The 16,233-nt window shown below is 34.5% G+C and overlaps 1 protein-coding gene across 1 annotated transcript; it reads left to right on the forward strand.

Moving 5' to 3' along the window:
• The first annotated feature begins 3,698 nt into the window (after positions 1–3,698).
• Positions 3,699–6,438, forward strand: LOC121972218 (protein EDS1-like). The gene is made up of 3 exons (XM_042523915.1): positions 3,699–4,143; positions 4,473–5,267; positions 5,461–6,438. Exons 1-3 carry the CDS (start codon positions 3,790–3,792, stop codon positions 6,202–6,204), a joined length of 1,893 nt encoding a protein of 630 aa, XP_042379849.1. The 5' UTR covers positions 3,699–3,789; the 3' UTR covers positions 6,205–6,438.
• Positions 6,439–16,233: the final 9,795 nt, after the last annotated feature.

Below are 16,233 nucleotides of genomic sequence, written 5' to 3' on the forward strand. Positions count from 1 at the left end.
AACGCTTAATTCATTTATAACCCTATATATAAGATAAGGACTACTTTTCCCACCCCTCTTACACTCTCCCCTCCCCATCCCACTTGATTGTTTACCTTTATATCCTTTTCCCTTATTCTTAAGTCCATGGTTTTTTTTAAGTTTTTTTTTTGTTATTGGTTTTGTTTTTTTGTTAATCATTTTTTTTTATCAATTTTATTTTTTAAAATAATTTTTTATTATATGTTTATAATTTTTTTGTTTATTTTTTTATTGTAGATTTTAGGAGTTATTATTTGTAAAATTTTAAAAAAATATAAAAATAAGGATCAAAATAAAAATTATATACATGAAACTAATAAAAATACTAACAATTAATAGAAACACATTTATATCTAACGAATAAATATTTTTTCAAATGAAGAGTAATGTATTAATTCATAAAAAATATACAAAAATATATAAAAATAAAAATTTTAATTAATATTGTCTTCGAATTATGCTCCCGACTTGTTTGGTAATGGTGTGCCTATTATTTTGTACCATAAATGAACACGTGTCCTATAATAAGTGATCCATCCTTTAGCGTCGTTCGATGAATGTTGCAACCACCACGTTGAAATGGGTGGTACAGGGGTAATGAGGGTGCAAGAAAATTTGCACGAAGTGTTTGTCAATATGGGCAATAGTTATTTCTCGACGCTCTTAGTTTGGAATTGAAGGAGTTCTTAATAGCAAGTGAGTAAAACAACTCCCAACATTCTCACCAAATGTATACAGTACAAGATTGTACCTTGATATAAAATAAAAAATTGATAAAAAAATAATAAACAAAATTGATTAAAAAATAAACTAAATAAAAATAAAATAAAATAAAAAATAACATAATAAATAAAATTGATTAAAAAATAAAACTAAATAAAAATTAAATAAAATTTTAAAATATATAAGTATTGATGAGAAAAACTAATAAATAAAAATAATTAAAAAATAAAATTAAATTAAAATGGAAAAAAATAAAGAGAAGGATAGAAGTGTCATTTGGAAGGGGGAAAAGCAATTTACATTATAGATGCGTTTGGTTGAGGGTTATCCTTGATAATTTTGATTATCCATTTAAGATTATCAACGAAAATCATGTTTGGTTTAGGTAATCGATGATTCCCGAGTAATGTTCCATGCCCGACATGTCAGCAAAAGGGGCATGCAATATGAAATCGGAAAACTGAGGTTTTTCTTGATTACGGGGTTAACAAAATTTGTTTACCCAAAATATCCTTGAATAAGAGAAAAATATGATAAAAAAGAGAAATGTAAAGAAAAAATTAAAATAAAAAACTTTAAAAAATCAAAAAATAAAAAAAAATGGTAAAAAAATATAAAAAAAATTTTAAAGAAAGAAAAAACATAAAAAAATTTAAAATAATAAAAAAATGGGAAAAATAAAAAAAACATAAAAAATAGAAAAAATGTTTAAAAAATAAAAAATGTAAAAAAATATATAAAAATAGAAAAATAGAAAAACATAAAAAGTTTTAAAATAGAAAAAATAAAAAAAACGTAAAAAAAAATAAAAAATTAAAAAAAAAACTTTACAAAATGGACATAAAAAATAAAAAATAAAAAATGTAGAGTTTAAAAATAAATAATAATAATAATAATATATGGTTGATTTTGTAATTAAGGGTAATATAATAAAATATTAAACTAGGTTATTCATTAAAATCTTCAAACAAATAAGTTTTTGTTACATTATCTTGGTTGAACCAAACAATATTTGGTTATATTTTATTCCCCATAACTTTGGTTATGTGATTACTTGATAATCACATAATCAATGTTATATTTGATAACTTGAACCAAACGTACTAATATATGCGTTTGGTTGGGGGGGTTATCCTTGATAACCTTGGTTATCCTTAATAACCTTGGTTATCCATCCAAAATTATCAACGAAAATCATGTTTGGTTTAGGTAATCGATGATAGGGGTGAGCAGTCAATCCATCAAACCGACCAACCCGCTTATACCGATCCGACCCGAACCGAAAAAAAATAATCCACCGGATATAGGGCCGGATGTAGGGTCCTAATATTGCATTATCTGATCTAGTAGGGTCGGATAGTTTTTTATCCTAATAACCGAACCAATCCGATCCGATCACCCCTACTTGTAGCAACTAATGTTGATAAGTTGTTACACGTTGTAGCAACTACTGCCGATAAGCTGCTACACGTTGTAATAGTTATTTCCGATTAGCTGCTATAACGTGTAATGAGTAATGTCTATTATCATTTTAAAAATTTTTATTTTTTTTTGTTATATTTATATTTATATTTTATATTTCATTGGATATAGGGTCGGATATCCAAATAACTGACAACCCATCGGATATCTGAAACATAAGAAACGCCGAATATAGGGCCGTATATAGGTCCCGATTTTGCATTATCTGATCTAGTAGGGCCAGACAATTTTTTACTCCAATAACCGAACCAATCTGATCCGTGATCACCCCTAATCGATGATTCCAGAGTAATATTTCATGCCCGACACGTCAGCAAAAGGGGCATGTAATATGGAATCGGAAAACCTCGAAAATTTGAGGTTTTTATTGATTATGGGGTTAACGAAATTTTTTTTACCCAAAATACCCTTGAATAAGAGAAAAATGTGATAAAAAAGAGAAATGTAAAGAAAAAAATATAAAAATATAAAAATTAAAATTAAAAGCTTAAAAAAATTAAAAAAATGGTAAAAAACATAAAAAATTTCAAAAAAAGGGACAAACATAAAAAAAATTTAAAATAATAAAGAATGGGGAAAAATAAAAAAAACATAAAAAATAGAAAAATAGAAAAAATGTAAATTTTTTTTTAAAAAAATATAAAAAATAGGAAAATAGAAAAACATAAAAAAGTTTAAAAAAATAAAAAAAATAAAAAAATGTAAAAAATAAAAAAAAAACTTTACAAAATGCACATAAAAAAGAAAAAATATAAAAAAATATAGAGTTTAAAAATAATAATAATAATAATATATGGTTGATTTTGTAATTAAGGGTATTATAATAAAATATTAAACTAGGTTATTTATTAAAATCTTCAAACAAATAAATTTTTGTTACATTACCTTACTTCAACCAAATAACATTTGATTATGTTTTATTTCTCATAACTTTGATTATGTGATTATTTGATATTTGATAATCATATAATCAAGATTATATGTGATAACTTGAACCAAACGTATAATGATTTCATCTTTTATCACCTATTTAAGTCAAATAAACAAATAAATATTAAATGTATTTTGGTTTTAACGTTGATTTTTTATCGGAAAATGTTGTGTGGTTTTAAATTATCTAAAAATTAAATTAGTGCCAAATAAAATATAAATGGGTGATTGTTTGTGAAATTTGATAATTTTATCAAAGTTGATGTATAAATCTTAAAATATGAAGGGTAAAAATGTAAATAAATTAAAAATGTGACATTAGAGGATCCAAAAAAACACTATTATTTATTTGAATTTTTTATCGATATTAATTTTTTTATTTAATATATGAAATTTATATTTTTTAATTGAAATTTTAAAAAATAAATTTAATAATTAAAATTTATATAATTTAATATATAACAGTAAACGCTAGTCAACGTCGGGACACACGTTAGTCAACTCCTGCGGCCCCACTTGTTGGAAGAAACGCAGTAACCGTCTTCTTCCTCATCCTCTCTCCCCCTCTCCCTCTTCCTCTCCCTCTCCCTCTCCGTTGGCGTCGGACTTCGAATGAGTCAGATCAGGTAAGAAATGGCGAAGAAGGACAGCTCTCGTCACGGCCTCGTCGACACCATGCTAAGCGACTCCAGATGGCGAGCCCTAGCCCCCCTCTGCTGCTCCCTCTCCATGGCCGCCAACCACTCCCCTTCCTCCCCTTTCCTCCGCCACCACTCCGCTGACTCCGCCGTCTTCGCCTTTCCCGCCTCCTGGTCCTCCGACGACTGGATCCTCCCCGGCGCCCGCTCCCACTTCGGCGAAACCGACGTCGATGCCGCCCTCTTCCCCTCCATCAAGAGCGTCGGGAACGACGCCGCCGCCGCCGTCAACGGAGCCTTTCTCCGCTTCTTCAAAAATCTGCTCGAGATTTCTCCGCTTTCAACCGAGGTGACCTATTTCTGAGTTTTTTTTTTTAAAAACCCAACTTTTGTCCAGATTTTTGTCTAGAAGTAATTGCTTCGAGATTTTCTCATCTTTTCCGAACTTTTCAGGCTAATAGTTTGAAAAGATCTTACTCTCTGTGATTGTAAGCGAGAATAAAAATCCCAACTTTTTACAGATTCTGGTAGCGAATAATCACTTGCTGCGATTGTAAGCTAGTCTGTTTGGTTTACTTGCCCATTACCTGTTTATTCCTTTGCCGCAGTGAAAATTTCATTTTTTTTTTTTCTTGCGCAACATGGAATCAATCACTGGATTGAATTTTCAACCTACAGGTGCAACGAGCTGCTTCTGAAAAAAAGCAGATCGTGTTCGCTGGGCATTCTTCTGGAGGCTCAATTGCAGTCCTTGCAACCATCTGGTTCCTCGAACAAAATAGAAAATTCAACATCTCACATGGTCAGGCTGATCCTTTCTGTATCACATTTGGGACTCCCCTTGTTGGAGATGGTGTTTTTGTTCATGCTCTCCAGCGCGAGGATTGGGCTCGCTTGTTCTTGCACTTTGTCATGTTAGGTGACATTGTTCCGCGCTGTTTGATGTCACCTTTGTCGAATTTGGATGAAGAATTCCAAGGGATTCTGCATTTCCTGTGCCCAAAACCAATGCACTTCAGTTCAAAGCCTGCTGTGAGCTCCCCGGTCACCTTCTACAGAACAGTGCTGAGGAATGCTCTTTCCATATCAAACCATCAGGCCTGTTTCCTAATGGGATGCACAAACCCTTTGCTAGAAGTTCTAACTGGCTTCGTCAAGTTTACTCCTTATCGACCTTTCGGAACCTATGCTTTTCATAGCAGTGATGATGACAAACTAATCTATCTGAAGAACTCTAACTCCATTTTGCATTTGCTTTTTTACTTTTTCCAAAGAGACCCAGGACAGGATGTAGAAGAGATTGCTCAGAGGAGTTTAGAGGAGCATCTTCTCTATGAAGTAAGGATTAAAAGGCTCTTTGATTCGCAGAACACTGTGTCCATGCACTCTCTAGATGCGATTCCTCTCTCCTTTAGTGATGCTCTTAACGAAGAGGCTCAATCGCTCGAAACACTGCTCAAAGAGATTGATTTGGTGAGTTTCTTGTCCATTCTTCTCTTTTGAGTTGTCATTATTGTTGAATTTGTTTTACCAAGTCGAAAGAAATTATTAATAGGGCAATGCGCCATCTTTTGATGAATCAAGCTTCAACTTTGTTTGTACAAACTTTCTACATGTTAACATCATATGTGAATCGCCTAACCGGTGTGTTTTGTATAAATTTTAGAGTTCAGAAGCTAGGCTGCATTTACATGCTGCCGCAGAATGGGAGAACCAGAGACTCAAGAACCAGGCCAAAGTCGATTCCAACTATAACAAAATACAAGAATCTCTAAACTTCCTTAAAGAATACCGAGCTACATGCGAGCTTCGAGGACGAGGTTACTACGACACCTTCAAACTTCAGAAGGATGTGGAAGATTTCAACACCAATGTGAAGAGACTTGAGCTGGCTGGACTGTGGGATGAGATAGTTGAGATGTTGCGAAGGTATGAACTCCCAGATGGATTTGATGGGAGAAAGGAATGGGTGAACTTGGGCACTCAGTACCGCCGTCTGGTCGAACCACTTGACATTGCCAATTACTACCGGCACTCTAAGAATGAGGATACAGGGCCATACATGGTGAAAGGCAGGCCAAAACGTTACCGATACACACAGAGATGGCTCGAGCATGCTGAACGGGCGCCTGCTAGCTCCAGCGTAGAGTCATGCTTCTGGGCATCTGTCGAAGAGCTCTGTATTGAAACCGGGGATAACAAGCCTTTCCCGGAAGTGAAAACAAGGGTGCTGGAACTCGAACAAGAAGTGCTTCGGTGGGTAAATGAAGGCAAATTGGGCCGAGATGTGTTCCTTAGTGACTCCACCTTCGCAAAGTGGTGGATGACTCTTCCATTGCAACACAGGTTAGGGTCCTGCATTGCCAAGTTCATGAGTGTCGAAGACATGCTGGGGAAGTCAAACCAGTGACATTCGATGCCTCTATATGTAATAGACTTAAAGCTCATAGGCAGTTACCATGACTTCAGTAGTAGTTGTGAGAAATTTGATACTTAAGTTAAAAGAACAATGTATATGTTTTAAACTCCACTGATATCGAGTTAATCATCCAGAGAAATATCTTAAATGTCTAGTCTAATTTGTATATTAGCATTGTAGCCGAACTTGTTCGCGGCAATAGCAAGATACAATTGTTCTATCTCAGCATGGATACGCACAAATGCATCTATTATGAGTCTTGGGTAGGAAATAACACTTTGATCATGTTTAATTTTAGTTTTTTGCTATAAGAAATTAAAACATATGTTAATCTATATAAACCATCACTGTTTAAGCAAACTAATTAACAAATAACAGTTAAAAGTAACTCTTGTTTAACGCATCAAAGTGAATTTTTGGTGTGGATTTCTTTGTTCTTGTCGAGGAGTTTTTTTTATTTAATAAATCACAAGGCAAGAAATAAATTTTTATACGATTATCAAACTGTTAATTAATTGCCAATGATCATTTAACAAAAGAGTTATCATAGACAAAATCTTCATAAAAGAGAGTTCGTATTTTTTTTAATTTCAATTTTCCGTTACTTTTGGAACACTCATCCCAAATGGTTCAATATTACCGGTCCCAAGATAAGATACAGGTAAGTAAATCACAGGATATTTGGCCCTAACGTAGCGACATTTTATATGGGAGAGGTCATGCACCCACTAAAATATTTTACATTTGTTAAGATTTGATCTCAATATTTATTCCAACAAATACCTATGTAGATACCAACTGTGCCAATATGTGAGGACAATTTCAATTTTTTTTTTCCACTAGTCAATTTAGGGAGATGGATGTTGATATAATTTTTATTCTCTTTGCATCAGTAGGTATTTATTCAATAATATGCAAAAGATTAATTAATATAAAAAAACAAACAAAGAAGCATGATATCGCGAAGCATGGTTTCTATTTTCTTTTCTTTTACTTTCTTTTTGTTTAATCTAGGATGCCAAAAATGAAGCTGATTTATCAATCCAATTTGAATGTTTTTGGTTAGAGTCTGGTTCGATTTGAATGTTTTTGGGTTTGATTTGAATGTTTTTGGGTTAGAGTCAAGTTTGAATCTTGTGTGTCCTTGAGTTATTATCTTCTCCCCTAAAAATCAAAGGATAAGTATACTTCAGAAATAGAGTTACCGTTTAAGATTTTAATGAATATTTTTGTTCCTCACAAAGATTATGGTATTTTTTATACAGTAAAATAAAGATAAAAAAAATTAAATACCATGAGAGCATGGAAGGTGAATGACTCAAGAATATGGAGAAACTAAACAAGCAAGTAGGAAGAGGAGGAAAATAAGCCTGCTCTCCATCTTACCAATCTCGAATGCTTGCTACCATGCCATTCCTATTTAACTTATGCAACAAAATTCAAAGACAAAGTCATATGGCCTGTATGGTCTCTTCACGTTAGCTGTTTGGTCTGATCTTACCATAAAGTGATGGGACCCACAAAAAATGAAATGGTGGGCCATGACTTTATGTGTCTATCCTTGAGCTTTTTCTTGAGTTTTTTTCCTTGAGCATATCATTGCTCTTTAGATATCTTTTACTTGATTGTGATATCAAAATTTACTTAAAAAAGAATAATTTTGTGTTTGATGGAAAAAACATAATCTCCTCCCTCATCCGAATTAAACTAATCTGGCGAGCCAATTGAGTGAACCGGTTGAATCATAATCCTCTTCTCCAAGTTGAAATGACTAGGGGAGCCAAAAGTCTCCACATTGGTCTGGCATATATCATATCAGGCCCCACGTGAAAATTTTTGATAATTCTTTCTTATTTCATTTTAACACCTCTGAGAAGTCGAAATAAATAATAGATATCATATTTGAACTCCTTGTAACCCCAAAAATTCATAAAAATTGAAATAAGTGCAATCGGAGCTCTCTAAGTCCATCAGTGAGTTTCAGTCAAAATCCACTAATGGACTTAAAAATATCAGATTGCATCTATTTCAGTTCTTGTGGATTTCTAGGGTTGCAAGGAGTTCAAATATGCTATCCATTATTTATTTAGCTTCTCGGGGATATTAAAATATAATAAGAAATAATCACTAAAAAACTCCACATTAGGCTTGATATAGTTCTATATTAGACTCACTTTGGGCCTGATATGATACATATCAAGCCCAAAGATCAATTTCTATTCAAGAAAACTCAAAATAGTACACAAGGTGTAGAAATAATAACTCTTACACATTTATTAATTTGGTTACTTCCACAAGCTTAATATATGGAAATCTAATAGTAACTTAAGCTCAATATCTTAGTTTCATGTTAAATTCAATAGTTATTCCTTTATGCATTTTCGGATATTGACTACCTTGCTCTGTTAGGTCTGTTACTCTATTAATGAATATAATTCTAACAACCACAGTAGCATGACTTCTATTTTTTTGTATGGGATACACGAATATTAGCATTTATCAGAAACACTATTTTATATTCTCAGCAAGATATAATAGAATAATATAGATTTTTAAGCAGTTATCAAGGAAAGAAGAACAAAAAATACCACGGGGCCTATTATTTTTCTATTATATTAATTCAAGGGTAGATTATTTTATAGTTCTAGTTTTCTTTTCTGATATTAAAATACATTCTAATTTTGGTTCACATCTCTAACAGATAGGTTATTTAGCAATAGGTTGCTACTCATAAATAACACCAACTCATTTTTTAGTTGGTTCCGGCTGTTTCTTAAATTTCAATTTCAGCTCTTAGATGTGCAAAGTGGTAATAAAACTAGTTATAGAAACATGGTAACTTATAATCTTTTTCTTAATTTTTATCCAAGTTAGTTGATGGTCTAGTTTTAAACTTATATAAGAAGTTAGCTTATGTTGATCAGTTATTGTAGAGATTTCTAGCAATGACACATCACCATCGCCATCTTCCTATAACAACCTTGAAGCCGAATTTCATGAGATGAAGCTTCATCTCTTGATAGAGATACAGAAGTAGACACAGGCTGAAGAATCACTGCAAAACTTTCGAAATCTTTGGCAGAGACTGTCTCATTAGCTGTCACTATTAGGCTCATGTTGTTGCACGATGTGTTGCTGATGCTGTCATATGAGGTTCTGCTCGTGCTGAAGTTGAGATAGGAATGGAACCTCAGATTGCATTAAAGAATTTTGAGATTACTAGGCTATGAGATCGACTCCAATATTATGAAGCTACAAATAGGGAGATGTCACACAGGAATTTAGAGGCAGTTGGTGAGAATGTTGGACTTAAAATATCCTTTAATTTGCTTCTTTTTTGTTATCAGTCAACTCCAAAAATTGTTTCCTTGTTTGATCTTGGTTTTTATGTTTCAAGTATTATATTACTTTTATATTGATATTTAACTTTGTATAGAGTTGTTCAGTGGTAACTGGTGATATCATACTATATTAGGTCCACGTTGGGCTTGATATGATATATATCAGGCCCAACGTAGAAATTTTTGGCGTTTCTTTTGTATTACATTTTAACAACTCTAAGAAGTTAAAATAAATAATGGATAGCATATTTAAACTCCTTCCAACTCCAAAAATCCATAGAAACTGAAATAGATGTAATCTGAGATCTTTATGTCCATCAGTTGATTTTTACCGAAACCTACTAATAGATCTAGAAAGCTCCGATTGTACCCATTTCAGTTCCTGTGGATTTCTTGGGTTGCAAGGAGTTCAAATATGCTATCCATTATTTATTTTTCCTTCTCTGAGGTATTAAAATGTAATAAGGAAGGATCTCTAAAATTCTCCACGTTAGGCCTAATATAGAATCATATCAGGCCCAACATTGAGAATTTTGATGATTCTTTCTTATTACATTTTAATACCACTAAGAAATCAAAATAAATAATGGATTATATATTTGAACTCCTTGCACCCCTAAAAATCTATAGGAACTAAAATGAGTGCAAGTAAAACTCTCTAGATTCATAAGTGAGTTTCAGTCAAAACCCACTTATGGACTTAGAGATCTCAAATTGCATCCATTTCAGTTCCTATATATTTCTAGGGTTGCAAGGATTCAAATATGCTATCCATTATTTATTTCGACTTCTCCAAATATATTAACATATTATAAAAAAATCAATTAAATCTTATAAAATGTTAATCATACATTATACATCTATGCAAAGAAGGTAGAAAGAGAAGAAAGGAGAGGAAAAATAAGAGGAAAGTTGCATGCATAGGAGAGAGGAAAGAAAAGAGAGAGAAAAATGATAGAGAAAAAAAATAGAAAAAGTCAGATTTATAAGGAGGGTAGAACTGGAAGTGCACATGAAAATGTGTGCCCTTTTATAAATATAAAAGTAGCATGTGCCATTTGGTCAATTTAGAAATTTAGGCGCGCCATCTGGTAAATTGTTGTATTATATTCTATCATTAGTTTTTGATGATCGAATTAAAATTAATCGCTAAATTAGTGATCGATATATTATATTTGGTTGTTAATATTAATGATTGAATTAAAATCAGTTATTAAATTAGTTATCGAGTATATTGAGTGCAGTGAACTTTTCGAGAATTTGCTTGGATTACATCCACATAGCATTTTGAAGCCGCCAATTAACTCCCCTTCACCTCCCTGACCTGGCCTAGACCTGACCCCGGGTCGGCTCTGGCCCGGACCCAGCCCGTGCCCGTAACCCGGTCAACGGGTGGGTTGCCCGTTGACCCGGTTTACCAGGTCGAACCGGAACCGGCCCGGCAAGTTGTCGGGCCGATTCCAGTTCATTTGCTGTAAAATCGATGAACCGCCGGTTCAGCCGCAATTTTTTTTTTTTAAACGGCTTGAACCGCCGGTTCCAACGGCTAACCGGCGGTTCATAGCCGTTGGAACCGCCGGTTAACCGACGGTTCGTAGCCGTTTGGAGGGTTTTTTGGGTATTTTTTTTCACCGGTTAGGATTATTTGACCATTTTTTTATCAATGACTATGATTTAGTGTCTGTTACTATCAAAACTCTATAAATAGAGAGCTCATTTCATCATTTTTCACACACATCTTCTCTACTCTTAATCTCATTTTCGTATTCTCTAATCTCTACACGCTTTCATTTCCAATTTTCAATTACAATGGAAGGAGACCGCGGAGGTGCATCATCTCGAGCTCGGAAGGGAAAGAAAATAATAAATCCACGGGAGGAGGACCCCAACATTCAATCCACCGATGATGAGATCGAGCATCTTCCGAATCCGACACCCGAAAGACAAGGAAGTACCGATGCAATTACTTCTAAGGTTCAGGAACTTCCTCCTCTAAAGTCTTCTATTTTCACTAAACATTTTGAGAAGGTCACTCTTCCGTCGGGAGAAATGCGTGCAAAATATAAGCACTGCAATGCTTCCTAAAAATTCCAAGCCGACGACATGTAGAAACGAAGCACCCGACGGAATATGTGTTGGTTAGTCCTAGGAAAACGTACCGGTTCCACTGTACAAAATTTTTTGTACAAGTGTCGAACCTTTCCTTAAATGGCCTATTGTATTCTTTAGAAGTTAAATTAGGAATTGCAGACGGAACTTAACATCATTGATTCTAAATTTAACTTATCTGTTCTTAATGGTTTAGATTTGAATCGCAAGCGAAACTTAACACTATTGATTCAAATCCACCTATGTTATTAATTTCATTAAATATTAATTTTTAAAATTGGCTTTCAGGACTGCATGGCGAGTCACATGGCCTTCTTGGATATGGGAGCAACCACCACCGTCTAGACAAAGCTTTTTAAGGAAAACTAATATTTAATTTCCTTAAATAACTCTAGGTTAACAAAAAAGAACAATCGAATCACAAATTCGAAAAAGAAGAAAACACAAATTCGAAAAATAAATTCGATAAACTAGATATAATTATCTCTTGTATTTAGAATTCTTACAAAGAAAATAACTAGTATGATGCGGAAGAAAACTACTAGTTATACCTTCTCTTTGTAAGCTAACGACCTCAAGATCTTTTGCCGTATTCCTCGCCTCGCCTTGGATGTCGTGTGGGCGACGATCCTCCAAGATGAACACCACACAAAAGCTTCTTCCTCTTCTTCTAAAATCCGGCCACCACCACCACCAAGGAGAAGAGAGCAAAAGGGAAAAGAGAAGGGAGAGGGCCGACCACACCAAGAGAACCTCCAAACAATAGAATAAGAGTTGTTTTCATGAGGCCTCCTCACCCTTCTTTTATATTACTTGCCCAAGGCAAATAAGGAAAAACTTTTGACAAAAAATAAAATCATCCTCTAGTTTTTCCTTTTCCCTTTTTATTTTTCCTTTTCTTTCCTCTTGATTGAATCAATCACTAACATTAATTTTGTGATAATTTTTTTTATTTTAATTATGGTCGGCCCCTTGCTTGGGCACCAAGCAAGGTGGCCGGCCACCTCATCAAGAGAAAAAAGGAAAAATAAATTTTTAATAAAATTTTATAAGTAATTATAAAATTTTACAAGCTCTCTCCTAATTTCCTAAAGTGGGAGTTAAAAAAGGAAAGTTTTAAAAATTAAAATCATATTTTAAAATTTAAAACTTCTCTTATAAAATTTCCTTTTTTAACATGATGATAGAAAATTTAAATTTTAAAACTTATCTTCCTTTTTTTCTTAAACCATGAGTATGGTTAAAAAAGGAAAGTTTCAAAACTTTTAAAACTCTCTATTAAAACATGTGGCCTAATTCAAATAATGAAGGTTTTTAAAATTAAAATCTCTCTTTTAAAACTTATAGTTTTATATAAAGAGAAGATTTTAAAAATTCAAAACACCCCTCCTATTTGAATTAATCTTGGCCGACCCCTACATGCTTGGTCACCAAGCAATAGGGCCGACCCCTATAAAGAGGATGTGGCCGGCCCTTGCTTGGTCACCAAGCATTGGGCCGGCCCCCTTCTTGGACACCAAGATGGATCTTTCTTTGGATGGACTTGAGGCTTTAATGAGGCTACGACAGGGACCTAGAGGAGAAATTAGTTTTGGCCTTCCGATGAGCTTGGGTATCCCGTGTTCGCCCCGAACACACAACTCAAGTTCATCGATAATAACTCATTCCACTAGAGAGCTATTATCGCACTACCGCACCAATCCCAAATTACATTATGGGCTCCTTCTTATCATGAGTGTGTTAGTCTCCCTGTGTTTAAGATAACAAATGTCCACTAATTAAGTAAGTTACTGACAACTCACTTAATTAATATCTAGCTCCAAGAGTAGTACCACTCAACTTCATTGTCATGTCGGACTAAGTCCACCTGCAAGGTTTAACATGACAATCCTTATGAGCTCCTTTTGGGGACATTCTCAATCTAGATAAGTAGGACATAGATTCATTCTATAATCAACAATACACACTATAAGTAATATCATTTCCCAACTTATCGGGCATATTGATTTATCGAGCAAAACCTCATCCTTTGATAAGTCAATAAAAATAAATATTAAATATATGTTTTTGTTAATATATTAGGATTAAGAGCACACACTTCCATAATAACTAAGGTCTAGTTCTTTTATTAAGTCAGTACAAAAAGAACTTACCTAAATGATCCTACTCAATACACTTTAGAGTGTATCAGTGTAATTTATTAATCAAGACAAACTAATACTTAATTACACTACGACTATTCCGATGGTTTGTTCCTTTCCATCTTAGTCGTGAGCAACTGTTTATAATTTATAAAGAACCGTCAACATGATCTTCTGTGTGTGACACCACACACCATGTTGTCTACTATATAAATTAATTGAACAATTACATTTAACAAATAAATGTAGATATTGACCAATGTGATTCTTTTATTTCAAAAATAAATGTTTACAAAAGCTAGGCTTTTAGTATACACTCCAACAATCTCCCACTTATATTAAAAGACTAAGCTGCCGATCAAAAGCTTTCGCCGAAAGGGCCTTAGTGAAAGGATCTGCCAAGTTATCTGTTAATGCAATCTTGGCGACGACAACTTCTCCTCGCTTGACGATGTCTCGTATCAGGTGGTACTTACACTCTATATGTTTACTTGCCTTATGGGCTCGTGGTTCCTTTGAGTTTGCAACTGCACCGCTATTATCACAATAAATTGTGATGATCTTGGGCAAACCAGGAATCACAACTAAGTCCATTAGAAAGTTCCTGAGCCATACAACTTCTTTTGTTGCCTCAGAGGCTGCAATATACTCAGCTTCCATGGTTGAGTCCGAGACGTATTTCTGCTTAACACTCCTCCATGCAATGACTCCACCTCCTAGAGTAAACACATAGCCTAACGTAGACTTACTATTGTCCCTATCTGATTGGAAGTCCGAATCCGTGTAACCCACAGGGAGCAAATCGTCTGCTTGGTAGACTAGTATATAATCTCTAGTCCTTCTCAGGTACTTTAATATATGCTTCACAGCAGTCCAATGTCCTTGTCTAGGGTTACTCTGATATCTGCTAACCATGCCCACGACAAAACAGATATCAGGTCTCGTACACAGCATTACATACATAAGGCTTCCTACAGCCGAAGCATAAGGAACTGCTTTCATGTCCTCTATCTCCTTTGATGTCTTCGGAGACATCTCTTTAGATAAGGCTACTCCATGCCTTAAAGGTAAGAAACCTTTCTTGGAGTTTTGCATGCTAAAACGAGCAAGGATTGTATCTATATATAAAGCTTGGGATAGACACAACACTCTTTTTTTGCGATCCCTTATAACTTTGATCCCAAGAATGTGTGCACATTCTCCTAAGTCCTTCATATCAAACTATTTGGACAATCATACCCTTACGTCCGATAATACCTTGACATTGTTGCCAATTAACAAAATATCATCTACGTATAGTACAAGAAATACCACCACATTTCCGTTACACTTCTTGTATACACAAGACTCATCCGGACACTGAATAAATCCATATGACTGGATTACTTCATTAAACCGGATGTTCCAAGATCTTGAAACTTGCTTCAGTCCATAAATGGACCGATTGAGCTTACACACTAGATGTTCTTTGCCCTTTTCAATGAACCCTTCTGGTTGCTTCATATGGATAGTTTCTTCAAGACTTCTGTTAAGGAAAGTTGTCTTGACATCCATTTGCCAAATCTCATAATCCATATGAGTAGCAATGGATAAGAGTATCCGGATAGACTTAAGCATAGCTACCGGTGAAAAAGTCTTCTCATAATCAATTCCCTCTTTCTGAGTGTACCCTTTCGCAACAAGCCTTGCTTTGAAGGTTTCTACCTTTCCGTCTGTCCCTCTTTTCCTTTTGTAGATCCATTTGCATCCAATGACTTTTACACTATCCGGTGGTTCTACAAGCTCCAGACCTTATTAGAATACATTGATTCTATTTCAGAATTCATTGCCTTTTGCCAAGATAATGCATCTATATCTTGTAGTGCTTAGTCATATGTCCGGGGATCAGGTTCATGTTTACCCGGGATCAAGTCCGAAGACTCTCCCAAAACATGAATCTCTCTAATTGCCTCACAACCCTCCCACTACGACGAGGCACTGTCTGTGGTTGTGTATCATGTGTGACACATGTTGCAGTCTCTTGTGGCACTTCATCTTGTACCGTTGGTACTAAAGTAGACGTGTCCTCTCTAAGTTCTTCTAGAACAATTTTGCTACTGGGCTTGTGATCCATTATATAGTCTTCTTCTAAAAACTGGGCATTGGTGCTAACAATGACCTTCTGGTCTTTAGGACTATAAAATAAACCACCTTTCGTTCCTCTGGGATAACCTACAAACACACGAAATTCTATACGAGATTCTAACTTATCAGCGTCTGATTTCAGCACATGTGCTGGACTACCCCAAATCTAAATATGTCTTAGACTGGGCTTTCCCCCATTCCACAATTCTGTGGGAGTAGAAGATACTGATTTAGAAGGTACTAAGTTCAGAATGTGCGCTGCCGTTTCCAGAGCGTATCCCCAAAACGAATTTGGTAATTCTGAA

The sequence above is a fragment of the Zingiber officinale genome, chromosome 1B, assembly GCF_018446385.1.
Source record: "Zingiber officinale cultivar Zhangliang chromosome 1B, Zo_v1.1, whole genome shotgun sequence".
Taxonomy (NCBI): Eukaryota; Viridiplantae; Streptophyta; class Magnoliopsida; order Zingiberales; family Zingiberaceae; genus Zingiber; species Zingiber officinale.

What these genes read in the sequence shown, in the direction of transcription:
- LOC121972218 (XM_042523915.1), top strand. Translation starts at nt 3,790, where the DNA reads ATGGCGAAGAAGGACAGCTCTCGTCACGGCCTCGTCGACACCATGCTA. An exon ending in TTTCTCCGCTTTCAACCGAG is followed by an intron (nt 4,144 to 4,472) that starts GTGACCTATTTC and finishes TTCAACCTACAG; the next exon opens with GTGCAACGAGCTGCTTCTGA. An exon ending in TGCTCAAAGAGATTGATTTG is followed by an intron (nt 5,268 to 5,460) that starts GTGAGTTTCTTG and finishes TATAAATTTTAG; the next exon opens with AGTTCAGAAGCTAGGCTGCA.